This window comes from Dromiciops gliroides, chromosome 1, assembly GCF_019393635.1.
Source record: "Dromiciops gliroides isolate mDroGli1 chromosome 1, mDroGli1.pri, whole genome shotgun sequence".
NCBI lineage: Eukaryota > Metazoa > Chordata > Mammalia > Microbiotheria > Microbiotheriidae > Dromiciops > Dromiciops gliroides.
This window is the reverse complement of record NC_057861.1, coordinates 597,320,406-597,334,801: the sequence shown is the minus strand read 5'-3', so window position 1 is coordinate 597,334,801 and position 14,396 is coordinate 597,320,406. Positions and strand designations below refer to the sequence as shown.

The 14,396-nt window shown below is 42.2% G+C and overlaps 1 protein-coding gene across 1 annotated transcript in view; it reads left to right on the top strand.

Moving 5' to 3' along the window:
* The window catches only part of C1H16orf96 (chromosome 1 C16orf96 homolog), a 77,376-nt gene that overhangs the window by 45,441 nt on the left and 17,539 nt on the right, over window positions 1–14,396 (top strand). Inside the window, exons 10-11 of the mRNA XM_043999284.1 lie at window positions 9,396–9,470; window positions 11,322–11,486. Of these exons, the coding sequence (XP_043855219.1) occupies window positions 9,396–9,470; window positions 11,322–11,486 (240 nt within the window). The remainder of the gene's footprint in view (window positions 1–9,395; window positions 9,471–11,321; window positions 11,487–14,396) is intronic.

The following is a 14,396-nucleotide window of genomic DNA, read 5'->3' as shown; positions in this document are numbered from 1 at the left end:
TTGACACTTACTAGCTGTGTGACCCTGAGCAAGTCACTTAACCCTCACTGCCCCACCCAAAAAAAAAAAAAACCCAACTGGGGAAATTTGCTAGCATGCTGAGAGTGTTTACCACGATTACCTAAGACCAAATGGTACCTTGACTGACCCATGACACTTCTTTTTTTTTTAAATTTTCAATCAATAAAAATTCACCTTTTGGCCCTCCTTGCTCAACCCCCACTCTAATTGATAAAGAAAAACAAACCCCCTATTACAAATATATATATATATATATATATATATATATATAGTCAATTAAAACAAATTCCTAAATTGGCCATCTCCAAAAAATATTTCTCAATTAGCATTGCAAGTTGAGAAGATTAAATTACTTCTGTATCATTTATATTGATCCTATTTACAATTAGCTGATTTTGTCCTATAACTGCCTGAGTCGTGGTTATTTGTCTTTGAATTGAGTTCAGAAATTCAGCTGAGTTAAATGAGTTAAATTTAGAAATCCAGTTCTCCTGTTAATCACTGTTCTATTCTTGCCTCAAAGAAATCTGCTGTCCTTGGGGGATTTGGGTGGATACCATGGAGTTTGGTATAGTTTCTTTACTCCACTGTCCTTCAAGGATGTCAGGTTTGCTATCGAAAGAAATCTCGCCTACTATCTCTAACCTTGCTGGTGGACTCAAACAATGAACATTTCTTAGTTATAGAAGGGAGGGAGGGGGTTATTGCTAGCCCTTCATCCCCAATTTCCAATCTGAAAGATTGTTCCCCATGCCTCAGCTATATAACCAATCATGTTGTCCACAGCCCCATGATGCTGCCAACCCTATAACCAATTGTATTCTTCCCCCACATATGAAGTCTTCTTTGTTCTATATTCCCCCAAAACTATCAAAAGGGAGCTGCCTTCTACTCAAGGTCTTTGGCCTAAACTGAGGCAGCCATTGACCTGCTTTATTATCAAGTAGGACTCTTACCTGGAGGGAAAGTATAGTACTTATACTTATCCAGGGTAGCATATGCTATAGGCATAAGATACAGCCAAGTACTCTAGAAAAATTTGAAGAAGGAAAGAACTAGGGGAGGAACTCAAGGTGGTAGGCCAGGGAAAGTTTCATATAAGAGGTAATATTTGAGTTAAGCCTTGAAGAAAAGGATCCTGAAAAGTTGGTGGGGGAATTGAAAGAAATGTGAAAATGTGGTAGGAATAAATTCCAGACATGGAGTATTGATTGAGAAAATCTTGAGAGAGTATGCAAGGGGCAGCTAGGCGGTGCAGTGGATAGAGCACCGGCCCTGTATTCAGGAGGACCTGAGTTCAAATCCAGCCACAGACACATGACACTTACTGGCTGTGTGACCTTGGGCAAGTCACTTAACCCCCATTGCCTCCCCCCCAAAAAAAACAAAAAACAAACAAACCCAGAGAGAGTATCCAAGAGGAAAGGGTGAGCCTCGGTGTCAAATAGTGCCTTAGAAAAGGGGAAGGAAAATGCCCCAAGATTCAATCCTGGGCCTTCTTACCTTTTCTTACCTTTTCTTACCTTTTCTTACCTTTTCTCCCTCTACTTTGTGATCTCATCAGCTACCATGATTTAATTATCATCTTTATTCCAATGACTCCCAATTCCATATGACCAACTCTATTCTCTCTCCTAACGAATAGGGTTAACAACTAAGTGGATATTCTTAACTGGAAGTCCTGAATGCATCTCAAACTCAACTCATCCAAAATAGAACATTTTATATTGCCTCCAAACAAAACTGTCTACCTAGGGCACCACCACCATGCTTCCAGTCATCCAGGCTCATAACCTTATGTCTTCCTTGACTCTTCACTGTTCCCTACCACATACATCCAATCAGTTCATGAGTCTTGTCAATTCTACCTTCACATCCAATGCATTAGTCCTCTTCACTCATACCCACCATCCCAGACTCTTATTTGACTCTTACGTAAATACTTATTTACTCTTAATTGTTTCCCCTCCTCAGTTCTCTGTCCTCTCCAATCCATCTACCACACAGCTGCCAAAGTGATTTTCCTAAAAACTTCATCCGGGGCAGCTAGGTGGCACAGTGGATAGAGCACCAGCCCTGGAGTCAGGAGTACCTGAGTTCAAATCCAGCCTCAGACACTTGACACTTACTAGCTGTGTGACCCTGGGCAAGTCACTTAACCCCAATTGCCTCACTTAAAAAAAAATAGAAATTACACAAACAAGTTTTTATTAAGTGCAGTAAAGATTTTGGGTTTTTTGGGTTTTTTTCAAGGATAGAGGAGTCTTAGGCACATTTGTAAGTAGCATGAAAGGAACCAGTAATTAGAAAGAGATTGGGGATTAGAGAAAGAGGAAAAATGATTAATGAGGCAATTTCTCAAAGGAGGCGAGAGGTAATATAATCAAAGACATAAGCGGAGGGGTTATACTTGCAAGGGGAGAGCCTCCTCATCCTCTGAAGTCATATGCTAAGAAGAGATCAGCCAAAGAGTGGAACTGGGGTCTTGAAGATAGAGAAGGAAGGAGAGCTAAATGATAAAAAGATTGCTCTAAAAGCATCGCAGGCCCAGCTTAGTTTATTTAGAGAATATGAAATTTGTAGTGAACTCAGCAGGAATGGTTGCATGACTTCATCTAGCAGTTTTCAGTAGCTCTTAAGTAAAAGCCAATTGGATAGTGAAGGTGATCCAGGGTTGAGGATTAGGCTATAAACAAAAAAAGGACCAGGGGGCAAGGGATTCTAGGATACAGAAAAATGCCTTATTTAACAGGGAGGGAGGAAACAAAAGGGATAAAGGGAAAGAACCGATGTCAAGGTAGGTAATGAACTGAAAGAACAGAGATTTAGGTGAAAGAGGCCCAGGTGAAGATAAAGAGCAGTTGCAATAGGAGTGAGGCAAGGGAAAAGAGAGAAGAACAAAAGATTTTGATCAGAAAGGACACTTGCAGAATTCAGGTTCTTGGAGGGAAGAATCATTTTTTTTGTTTGTTTTGTTTTGTTGGGGTTTTTTTGCGGGGCAATGGGGGTTAAGTGACTTGCCCAGGGTCATACAGCTAGTAAGTGTCAAGTGTCCCAGGCCGGATTTGAACTCAGGTACTCCTGAATCCAGGGCCAGTGCTTTATCCACTGCGCCACCTAGCTGTCCCCGGGAAGAATCATTTTGACTGAGTTTGAATTGTGACTAATTCTGCATGTGTCTGAAGTATGATGGAAACTGCAGATTCATGGAAGTGTGAGGTGCTGATAGGCTGGGAGGCTAGGGTTTTCAAGTCGACATCAACAGGAATACTGAAGTCCCCAACTATGAGAGTCAGGAGAGGGATGGAGAAGAAGACTGGGGAGCAGGTTTTTAATTCACTGTCGAAAGGGGGGGCCTGACCTGGAACAATAAGGATGTATACAGGGTGGTATGGTCAGATGGTGTGAACATCGAAGGATGACAGGTTGTTGAGTGATTATTGTCATGAGAGGATCTGGAACTGGTCATGGGAAGCACCGAATAAGTCAACTGTTTTTTTTTTTTTTTTTTGGTGAGGCAATTGGGGTTAAGTGACTTGCCCAGGGTCTCACAGCTAGTAAGTGTCAGGTGTCTGAGGCCAAATTTGAACTCAGGTCCTCCTGAATCCAGGGCCGGTGCTCTATCCATTGCGCCACCTAGCTGCCCCATAAGTCAACTCTTTCTCCTGGCACTGTGTATTGGTATACACAAGAGGAGTAGCTAGGGACATGTCTTTAAAGAAAACCAGATTTGGGGCAGTTAGGTGGCACAGGAGATAAGGCACTGGCCCTCGAGTCAGGAGTACCTGAGTTCAAATCCAGCCTCAGACACTTGACACTTATTAGCTGTGTGACCCTGAGCAAATCACTTAATCCTCATTGCCCTGCCCAAAAAAAAGAAAGGAAAAAAAAATCAGATTTTCAGTGAGCAATAAGTACTATGTTACTTAACCCCATTTGTCTCAATTTCTTCATTTGTTTTTTTGTTGTTGTTTTTTCGCGGGGCAATGGGGGTTAAGTGACTTGCCTAGGGTCACACAGCTAGTGTCAAGTGTCTGAGGCTGGATTTGAACTCAAGTACTCCTGAATCCAGGGCCAGCGCTTTATCCACTGCGCTACCTAGCTGCCCCTAGTTTCTTCATTTGTAAAATGATTTGGAGAAGGAAATGACAAACTAGTCTAGCATCTTGGCCAAAAAAACCCCGAATTGGGTCACTGAGTGTTAGACACAATTGAATAATAACAACAACGGTCTCTCAACTCTGCTTTGACTCTCCAAACTCAGCTGTCTTCTTCCCCTAGAAGTCCTCTCTGTCCCAGTGGCCTTCTCAGTCTGGAACATCCCTCTACCCTGCAGCCCCTTTTTCCCTTTGGTGAATTCCTCCTGAAACTTCCATTTTGAGGAAAAGCTCAGACCTCCATCCTGCATTCTCCTCCTGATTGACCACCATGGCTCCCTAATGCTTCCTCATCTCACCCCTGTCTACTTTCCTCCCTTCCCCTCACTTTTCAGTTCCTTTTTGCGTGTTATTTTCCTCTATTAGAATGTAAGCTCCTTGAGGGAAAGAACTGTCTTACTTTTTTTTTTTTAGTAAGGCAATTGGGGTTAAGTGACTTGCCCAGGGTCACACAGCTAGTAAGTGTTAAGTATCTGAGGTCGGATTTGAACTCAGGTCTTCCTGACTCCAGGGCCAGTGCTCTATCCACTGCGCCACCTAGCTGCCCCGAACTGTCTTACTTTTGATTGTATTTGTATACCCAGCTAGGCCTAGCACATAAGAAAGCACTTAGTAAATACTTGTTGACTGATTGTTGTGGTTGGAGTTCTGATTTCATCAATCCCCAGAACATCACCTCCTAAGTAAGATCCTAATCAAGCAGAACATTTCAGCTTCATCCAGAAGGTTGATGATGAAGTATGCTTCCCACCTCTTGGCAGAGAAGTGTTGGACTGCAAGTATAGAATACTTTGCACATTTTCAGGCAGAGCCAATGTGTGGATTTGTTTTGAGTGATTATACTTATTTGTTTTTTTTGTTTGTTTGTTTGTTTGTTTTTTTGCGGGGCAACAGGGGTTAAGTGACTTGCCCAGGGTCACACAGCCAGTAAGTTTCAAGTGTCTGAGGCCGGGTTTGAACTCAGGTACTCCTGAATCCAGGGCCGGTGTTTTATCCACTGCGCCACCTAGCCGCCCCTGATTTCTTTCTTTATAACAAATAAGTATAGGGGGCAGCTAGGTGGCACAGTAGATAAAGCACTGGCCCTGGATTCAGGAGTTCTTGAGTTCAAAGCCAGCCTCAGACACTTGAAACTTACTGGCTGTGTGACCCTGGGCAAGTCACTTAACCCTCATTGCCTCACAGGGAAGGAAGGAAGGAAGGGAGGGAGGAAGGAAGGAAGGAAGCAAGCAAGCATGAATAGCCCATGGCCCACACTGGTAACCATGAAGTGTCAAGAGGTCCAGAAGAAGGCCTCTAATTTTCCTAGTGGACTTCTTTTTAATTTTTTTTTTTTGATGAGGCAATTGGGGTTAAGTGACTTGCCCAGGGTCACACAGCTAGTAAGTGTTAAGTGTCTGAGGCCGGATTTGAACTCAGGTCCTCCTGACTCCAGGGTTGGTGCTCTATCCACTGCACCATCCAGCAGCCCCACCTAGTGGACTTCTCGAAGAAAATTTCCAGGATGACATAGATAAGGATCAAACAAATGGGCAATGGCAGTCTGAGTCATTGGAGGGAATAACTATCTTAATGAGATCACATATCCATCAAAATCTTTGTAATTGTTATTTTTCATAGTTGGAGTCATTGTATATATTACTCTAATCCTGCATTTTTTGCTCTGCATCACTACATGTTTCGCCATGTATTTCTTTGTGTTCTTAATACCTTATTATAGTAAAATAACAGTCATGGGGCAGCTAGGTGGCTCAGTGGATAGAGCACCAGCCCTGAAGTCAGGAGGACCTGAGTTCAAGTCCAACCTCAGACACTTACTATCTATGTGACTCTGGGCAAATCACTTAACACCAATTGCCTCCCCTTAAAAAACAACAACAACAAAAAAGGTCTAGTTTATTTATATCCCATAATTTGTTCAGGAGCCATGCCCCAGTGGTCACAAAAGTCAGTCAGTCAATAAACATTTATTAAGTGCCTACCATAGGCCATGTACCATGTTGAGTGCTGAGAATTCAAAAAGAAGCATAGGACAATCCCTACCCTCAAGGAACTTACAATCTAATGGTAGTGACAACAAGCATATAAATATGTACAAACAAGCCATATACAACAACATTTTTATACAGCTAAATCTTTTCCTCCTATGAATAAACATTTAAGATACTTTTTTCATGATTTTCTTGTATCACTCATTTCTTTTCCCCATTTTTCCTCTATTTTATTTTTGAAATCTGTTTTGAGCCCTTCTATGATTTCTTTTAGGGCCTGAGACCAATTTACATTTTTCTTTGAGGTTTTATATGTAGTAGTTTTGACTTTGTTGTCATCTTCTGAGTTTGTGTTTTGATCTTCCCTGTCACTATAGTAAATTTCTATGGTCAAGATCTTGTTTTATTGTTTTCTTACATTCTCTAGCCTATTTCTTGACTTATAACTTTTAAAGTTGTGTTCTGTTCCCAGAATGGAGCAGGCACAGTCCCAAACTTCAGGTTTTCTATGCAGCTTTTTTCAAAGGTAGTTTTGAGTTATCTGTAAGTTTTTAGTTCTTCCAAGGTATATGATCTAAGGGGATGTATATTACTATTCTCCTGGCCTGTGCTGTGGTCCCTGAGTGACCATAAACACTCTTTTCTTCCCTGGATGTGACCAGGGTCCCTATTTTCCTGTGGCTACAAGCTCTGGTGTGCTAGTGCTCCTTCTCATTTTGGGACTGTGATCCAGGATTGCAACCTGGATCTCTATGAGCAATGCAAAAGAGTTCTGTACCCAGTGCCAACAAAGGAACTCCTATAATCTCCTTCCAACCAGTTTTCTGACTCCATTCTGTCTGTGGGCTGAGAGCTCTGGAAGATACTGATGGGTACTGATTCATTTGTTCTCAAGGTCTGCTGCTGGTTTCCTGGGACCCAGTCTGTAGTGGCACAGCCTGTACTGTACTAGGCTCCACTCTCACCCCAGTGCAACAGACCTTTCCTACCGACCTTTTAAGTTGTCTTGGGCTAGAAAATTGCTTCACCCTGTCTTTTTGGTGATTCTGCTGCTCAGACTTTGTTTTGAGGTTTTATTTGAAGTTGTTTGGAGAGGAAGTTGGGAGAGCTCAGTCAAGTCCCTGCCTTTTCTCTGCCATCTTGGCTCTGCTTCCAATGTTGTTAAATCCATCTCTTATGCCTTCTTTAATTTCTTTCTCTTGAATAGTCAAAAAGTTGCCTCCTTCCCATAATTTCAATAGCAATTCCATTTTCTTTTAATTTTTTTATGATAAATGGAATTTGGTTCCAATGCTTATCAACTTATTACATTAGTCATGTAGGTAAACTATTTAACTTCTCTCGGTATATTTCCCCATCTGTAAAACAGGGATAATAACACTCGACTTCATCAATTTGTAAGGAGGATCAAATAAGATGTCAGCTGTAAAAGCACTATAGAATTAAGGGTTTTGTTCAAATACAAATGGCAGCACAAGATCACCAATAGAAGGATTTGGGAACAGAGCTGAACTCAACTATGGAACTCTCCTCTACCATATACAGGGAGGCATGGACAACATCACTGTATCCAAGCAAGTGGTGCATAATCATCATCCAGGAAGGCTGAAGAAATATATCAAGGATGCCTTCAAATTTACCTTAAACAGGGGGGCAGCTAGGTGGCACAGTGGATAAAGCAACTGGCCCTGGATTCAGGAGGACCTGAGTTCAAATCCAGCCTCAGACACTTGACACTTAACTAGCTGTGTGACCCTGGGCAAGTCACTTAACTCTCATTGCCCTGTAAAAACAAACAAACAAAAAAAACAAGAATAAAGGACAGATGGGGCAGCCAGGTGGCGCAGTGGATAGAGCACCAGCCCTGGAGTCAGGAGTACCTGAGTTCAAATCCGGCCTCAGACACTTAACACTTACTAGCTGTGTGACCTTGGGCAAGTCACTTAACCTCAATTGCCTCACAAAAAAAATAAATAAAAGAATAAAGGACAAACAACAATCTGTGAGTAGCAGTAGCTGCCCCACTGGGGACATAGCTGGCTAGCTCCAGTCGGACAATGCTGCTATTTCCTTCCTTCCTTTCAGAGCTTGAGTCAAAGAGCATTGGCCACTAAGTATCATGGGTGATGTAGAGTTATTTTATACGCAACTGAGAGGTAAAGACAACTTGGTCAGACTTCTCCAAGAAGCAGTACAGTTGCAGACAACACTTCCCACTGGGCAGCCAAAACTGACAGTAACTTCTTTTTTTTTTTTTTTTAAGTGAGGCAATTGGGGTTAAGTGACTTGCCCAGGGTCACACAGCTAGTAAGTGTTAAGTGTCTGAGGCCAGATTTGAACCCAGGTACTCTTGACTCCAGTGCTCTATCCACTGCACCACCCAGCTGCCCTGACAGTAACTTCTGACCTCTCTTGTCTCCTTGGCTGGAAATGTCCATTTCTCAGGATTGCTGTTTAGTGAGTTGGACTCAGGGAAAGAAATATAAAAAAGAAGAGGCAACTAAGAGATTTGGGAGTACAGTCTTAAAGGCTCACCTAGGCAAATACATGTTTCTGAGGTTTGGGTTGCTGTCATTGTTGCTGGGATGATGGAAAGAAACCCCAATCTTGCTGAAAGCCTCGTGTAGGGCTAGCAGAGTCCCCAAAGGCATGCTTAAAAGAGGAGCTTTTCTCCTTGATTCTTGTATAGCCTATTGAATGGGCAACTCTTCCTGGCTCAGGATCCATCCCACCCCCATCCTACTCCTCATTTACAGAGTCAAAGAAGCCAACGAGGAGCCTTTTTTGTCTCCTTGTCCTTTAGCAAGGAGACAGATTGCTTCCTCTATGGGATCTCCCATGTTACATGTTACATGATGAATGAATGAATGACCTCCAGGGCCCCTTACCTACTTACCACTCTGAGATTAGTGTTTCTATAAGAGTTTTCTCCTGTCCAAAATCATAGCAGGAAGGAGCCCTTCTTCCATGTTTGTTACCTTTTTAGGTGTTGCTCCTGGGATCTGGGGACCATGAACCCTCTAAGTCTTTAACAAGCAGACCCTCTAAAATCTCTCAAAAAGGATAACCTGTAAAGCACCAGTCCTGAATTCAGGAGGACCTGAGTTCAAATTCGGCCTCAGACACTTGACAGTTACTAGCTGTGTGACCCTGGGGAAGTCACTTAACCCCCACTGCCCCCCCCACACACACAAAAAGGATAACCTGTTCTTTCCTTTGAAATTAGGGCCTCAAAATAGTGGTGAAACAACTAGAAATGAGAAAAGTGGATAAAGCTCGGATGGAAGAAGAAATGAAAGAGGTGAGCAGGTGATGATATTCTCCCCCACCAAGCCCACCTTACCCTGCCTCCCTCCACAACCTGAGGACTCTACCTAGAAAGAGAAGCAACCACACTGAGATTTAAATAGAATAATGATAAAATCCAGGAGATGGGAGATGGGAGGTGGGTTGTTTCCCCCACCCAAAAAAAAAATTGAGAAAGGTTGGAGGATTTTTTTTTTTTTGCTCAAGTAGATTTATACACCATTCATAGCTAATAGAAACTAATTCTATACATTCCTTCATGAAATGCATGCTTTAACACAATTACTGTTCTGGGATTAATCTGCCTTTTTAAGCAAGTTAGTGTTGGAGGTAGTTTAGAATGAGCAAAGACAGTGCCAGAACTGAATTCTTTTTGTCCTTTCTACCTTCCTTCAGGTCAGGGATCTCAGTGTCCCATCCCCCACCCCCAGATCCTGAAGACCTGGGAAATAGAAGTAAGCCCAGAGGTCTGACTTCATTCCAGTCCAGTCCAGTCTTTCTCAAACAGAGGGCAGCAGACCCTCCCTTCACTTTTACTTACTGGTGGGTCTGCAGTTGTGAGAAAGGAGAAGCAGGACCTTGTAACTCATTTACCAAAAAGTGATTGCTTAAAACAATTTCACCCGATAATTCACTGAACCCTGGAGCATTTTTTTGCATTATTGTTGGCATATTTTACATTTTTAATGACCTTTAAGTACCTGCTTGGTCATTGATGTCTCTTAAATTTTACTTGCATTTTGACCAGCTGATGGAATTTTAGCTTAATAAAATTTTTTTAAACATTAAAAACATCAAAGTAGAAAATTCCACTGAATGCTTAAGGTTCAGTTCTAAGAGGGATAAATTGATAAAACTAGGACGTAAACAAAGTCATCATAATCCAGGCCGGCATTGGGCCATAGTGGGGTGGTCAGAACTGGTTCAGCAGGCTCACAGTAAACAAAGACAGTCAAGGTCTGGTAGGCAGGGCATGGAATTGTGGGTGAGAGAACTACTTTCAGGGCAGTCTCATTCAGAGAGGGTCTAGGTGTGACTTTAATGCAAGTTTTCATCCTGCTAATAATGCCCCAAGTAACTTTTAAGTGCAAGAAGCCTTAAAGTACCCAAAAGCAGGAAAGATGTTTCAAAAATATAAATAATGAAGCAAAACTGCTTAGTAGGAGGCTAAGAACCAAATTATCATATTATATCAAATTATACATCCTTATATGGCTTGACAAGACTTAACATCCTATAAATTTGATAAATGACACATTAGAAACGATAAATAAATTTATTATTATGCAATTTTCTTTGGCAAATTGATTTTAGGTGAATTGATTTTTATCAAATAGGTCATTTGTCAAATAGGTCTGCTAGCTTTAAGTGAAATGTCCTAGGCCCATTTGCATGACCCTTAATGTCTCTCTGAATTTGCACAGGCAATCTGGTTTTTAGATCCTGTTTTGTTTTTGTTTTGAGCAACACTATGGTGCTCCAAAAACAGTATGTCCTATCTCTTGGGTTTCCTCACTCCCCTTTGCCAATTTGTGACCAGGAGAGCAGACTCAGTGGTGATTCTGCCACAGAGAGAAGTGTGTATGTGTGTGTGTTTGTGTCTGTGAGTGTATCAGCGTGTGCTGTGTTGGGCCCGAGATGGAAGGGGTGGATAGAGCAAGACAGATGGCTGGACTGGAATAGGGTAAGAAAAGCACCTCAATGTATTCTAGAGATTTCATAGGTGCCCCACAAACTGCAACAAGGTGGAAAGCATTGTTCAATAGCAGACAACTTTCTTTCACACTCTCCCATCTCTCATTTCCCCCACTACTGCATAACCTTTCTGACATTTCTCTCTCATCAGAAAGCAGATAAGAGTGCCCTGGCCTTCAAAGCAAGCCGGGCTGACCTGGAGTTTGCCACAGTTCAGTTAAATGATATGATGCATGACATGCTGCAGAAGATGTCTGTCCATAAACAGGACTGGCAGAAGGTGCTGGCGAAGCTTTTCCTTGATGTGGACTCTAAGGTTCGATGACTTTTCCTTGAGGGTGGTGGCAGGAGGGGGGCAAACAAGATCTGTATACATTCAGGACCCCTAGGCTCAGCCTCAGGAGAAGCTCATATTATGCTTTTCACAGGCAGCTAACCAACTGTGCCAGAAAAAACAATTCTCTCCCCTCATCAGGCACTTATATCAGGAATTACAATAGGCTAATGGCAACATCAGGGGCTATAGGAGAAACTGGATTAGGATTTGAGGGTGTGTAGGTGCCAGCCCAGACAGGCTGGGGAGAACTGATTCTTCAATTTTTGTGTGTGAGCGCTTTTACACCTCAGAAAACAGCAAATCAGGACTTGACTTATTTTGTTGATAGACTAGACTTGAGAATGTTAGAGAAAATGTTACTAATAGTATTTCATATGAAACTCCCCTCTTCACCCCACCCCCAAACTGGTTAGGGGTGAGAGTTCTGACAGTCATAAAAGTAGAGATAACCCAACTCATAGGCCCAGTCCTAAAAGTGGTCACAGTGAAAAAAATACCAATTCTCTTAATACTAGTGCCTTCCTTGGAAGAAGCTAGGTAGCACAGTGGATAAAGCACTGGCCCTGGATTCAGGAGGACCTGAGTTCAAATTCGGCCTCAGACACTTGACACTTACTAGCTGTGTGACCCTGGGCAAGTCACTTAACTCTCATTGCCCCACAAAAAAATTTTTTTAATTAAAAAAATACTAGTGCCTTTCCCTTGACATCATCTCCAATTTATCCTGTATATATCTTCTTTGTACATAGTTGTTTGCATATCGTCTCTCCCATTAGAGAGTGCGCTCTTGGAGAACAGGGATTGTTTCTGTGTATGCCCAGCACTTAGCCCAGTGCCCAGCACATAGCAGGACCTTAATTAATGCTTACTGACTGAGTAGGAGCCTAAGAACTGGATTCTAGTATTGGCTTTGCCAATGACTAGTTGTCTGACCTCAGGAAAGTTGTGTCATCTTCTCTGCTTCATTTTCCTCATCTGTAAACAGAGAATTGGACCAGTTGCAGGTCCCTTCTAGTTCTAAAGTTCTATGGGCTATGAATCCCCCACCCTGCCCCAACACCTCATAGGATTTTATAGTTGGAGAAGGCCTTAGAAGTCATCCAGTCTGATCTGATCATCTGACAGATGAGGGAAATGAGGCCCTGAGAAATGAAGTTTGCAACAGTTTTGCTAAATGATAGATTGTGAACGTGAGGCAGAAGATGTCAACAAATGAACAGAACCGGGCAGAAGGCGCTAGAGTTTTTCTTCACCCCTTCCCAGAAATCTCCAATGACTCCCTATTATCCTGGGGAGAAAACATAAGCCCCTCAGCCTGGTCTCTAAAGCCCTCCCCTCACCAGTCCAGTCTGACTCCCCCTTTCCCTTCAATACTTATTTCATGTTACTTAATTCCCTCTATCCACTCCAACTTCCAACCAAACGGGACCACCAGCTGTTCTCTATTTTTTTTTCCCTTTCTTTTTTTTTTTTTTTGGTCGGGGCAATGAGGGTTAAGTGACTTGCCCAGGGTCACACAGCTAGTAAGTGTCAAGTGTCTGAGGTCGGATTTGAACTCAGGTTCTCCTGAATCCAGGGCCAGTGCTTTATCCACTGCTCCATCTAGCTGCCCCCCAGCTGTTCTCTAAACTTGACATTGCCTATGGTTCCTCCTTGACTTCCCATAGACCGTCCACTGTATTTGCAGTGTCCTCCCTTTATTAGGCCTGGTCTTTTTTCAAGGCTCAGCTACAGTGTCATCTCTTCTATGAAGACTTCCCTGACTCAGCTTTTCATTTTGAGAAGGTTCTTTCTTTTGCAGCTTGCAAAGTACATGCTTCTCTCTTCAAATGACTTTGTATGCACCTTCCTAATTATATGTTGCTACCCCACTGGGAGTGTAAGCTCCTACAAGGCCAGTAATGATTTGTCTTTATATCTTTAGAGCCTAGAGTAGGCCCTAGCAGATAAAGGGCATCTGATAAATGTTTGTTAAATTCAAATTACTTCCTCTGGGTCATATGCCAAATTAATGCCTTGTTCAGGTGCATGACATACAACTACCACCAATCCTTTTGAGTTAAACTTTGCTCTTTATCCTTAGTCTTTCTTAAAATGGAGATGGAGAATTCCTAGAAAGGTTCCTAATATCTTAGCATGAATTGATTTATGGCCTCTCCTCCCTTATAGGAGGCGGGGAGTAGAGGAAGAATGAATGCAAATCAGGCTGAAATGCAGTATGAAATAAAAGCAAGAATTATAAATATATGTGTGTGTATATAATCATAATAATAGCTAATATTCATATAATGTGTACAATGTGTCAATCTCTGTGCTAAGCCTTTCACAATGATTAACTCATTTGATCCTCCCAACAACCTTAGGAGATAGGTGCTAATCATCTTCCCCATTTTGCAGATGAGGAAACTGAGGCAAAAAGAGGTTAAATGACTTGCCCAGGGCCACACAGCTAATAAAGGGCAGCTAAGTGAAGAAGTAGATAGAGTGACAGGCCTGGAGTCAGGAAGAGTCATCTTCCTTAGTTCAAATCTTGTCTGAGACACTAGCAGTGTGACCCCTGGGCAAGTCACTTAACCCTGTTTGCCTCAGTTTCCTCATCTGTAAATTGAGCTGGAGAAGGAAATCACACTCCAGTATCTTTACCAAGAAAACCCCAAATGATGTCACAAAGAGTCACTCAGACGTGACTGAAATGACTGAACAACAAAACAACTAAGAAATGTTTGAGGCTGGATTTGAACTCAGGTCTTCCTGACTCCAGGCTCAACACCCCAGCTGCCTTATTCTCTGTGTGTGAGTGTATTTAATCCTCAAAAGGGCAAAATACAATTAAGAAAGGCTTTGACTTTTGTCTTTGTGTCCCCAGTGTTTATGGAAGTTCTTCCTGGC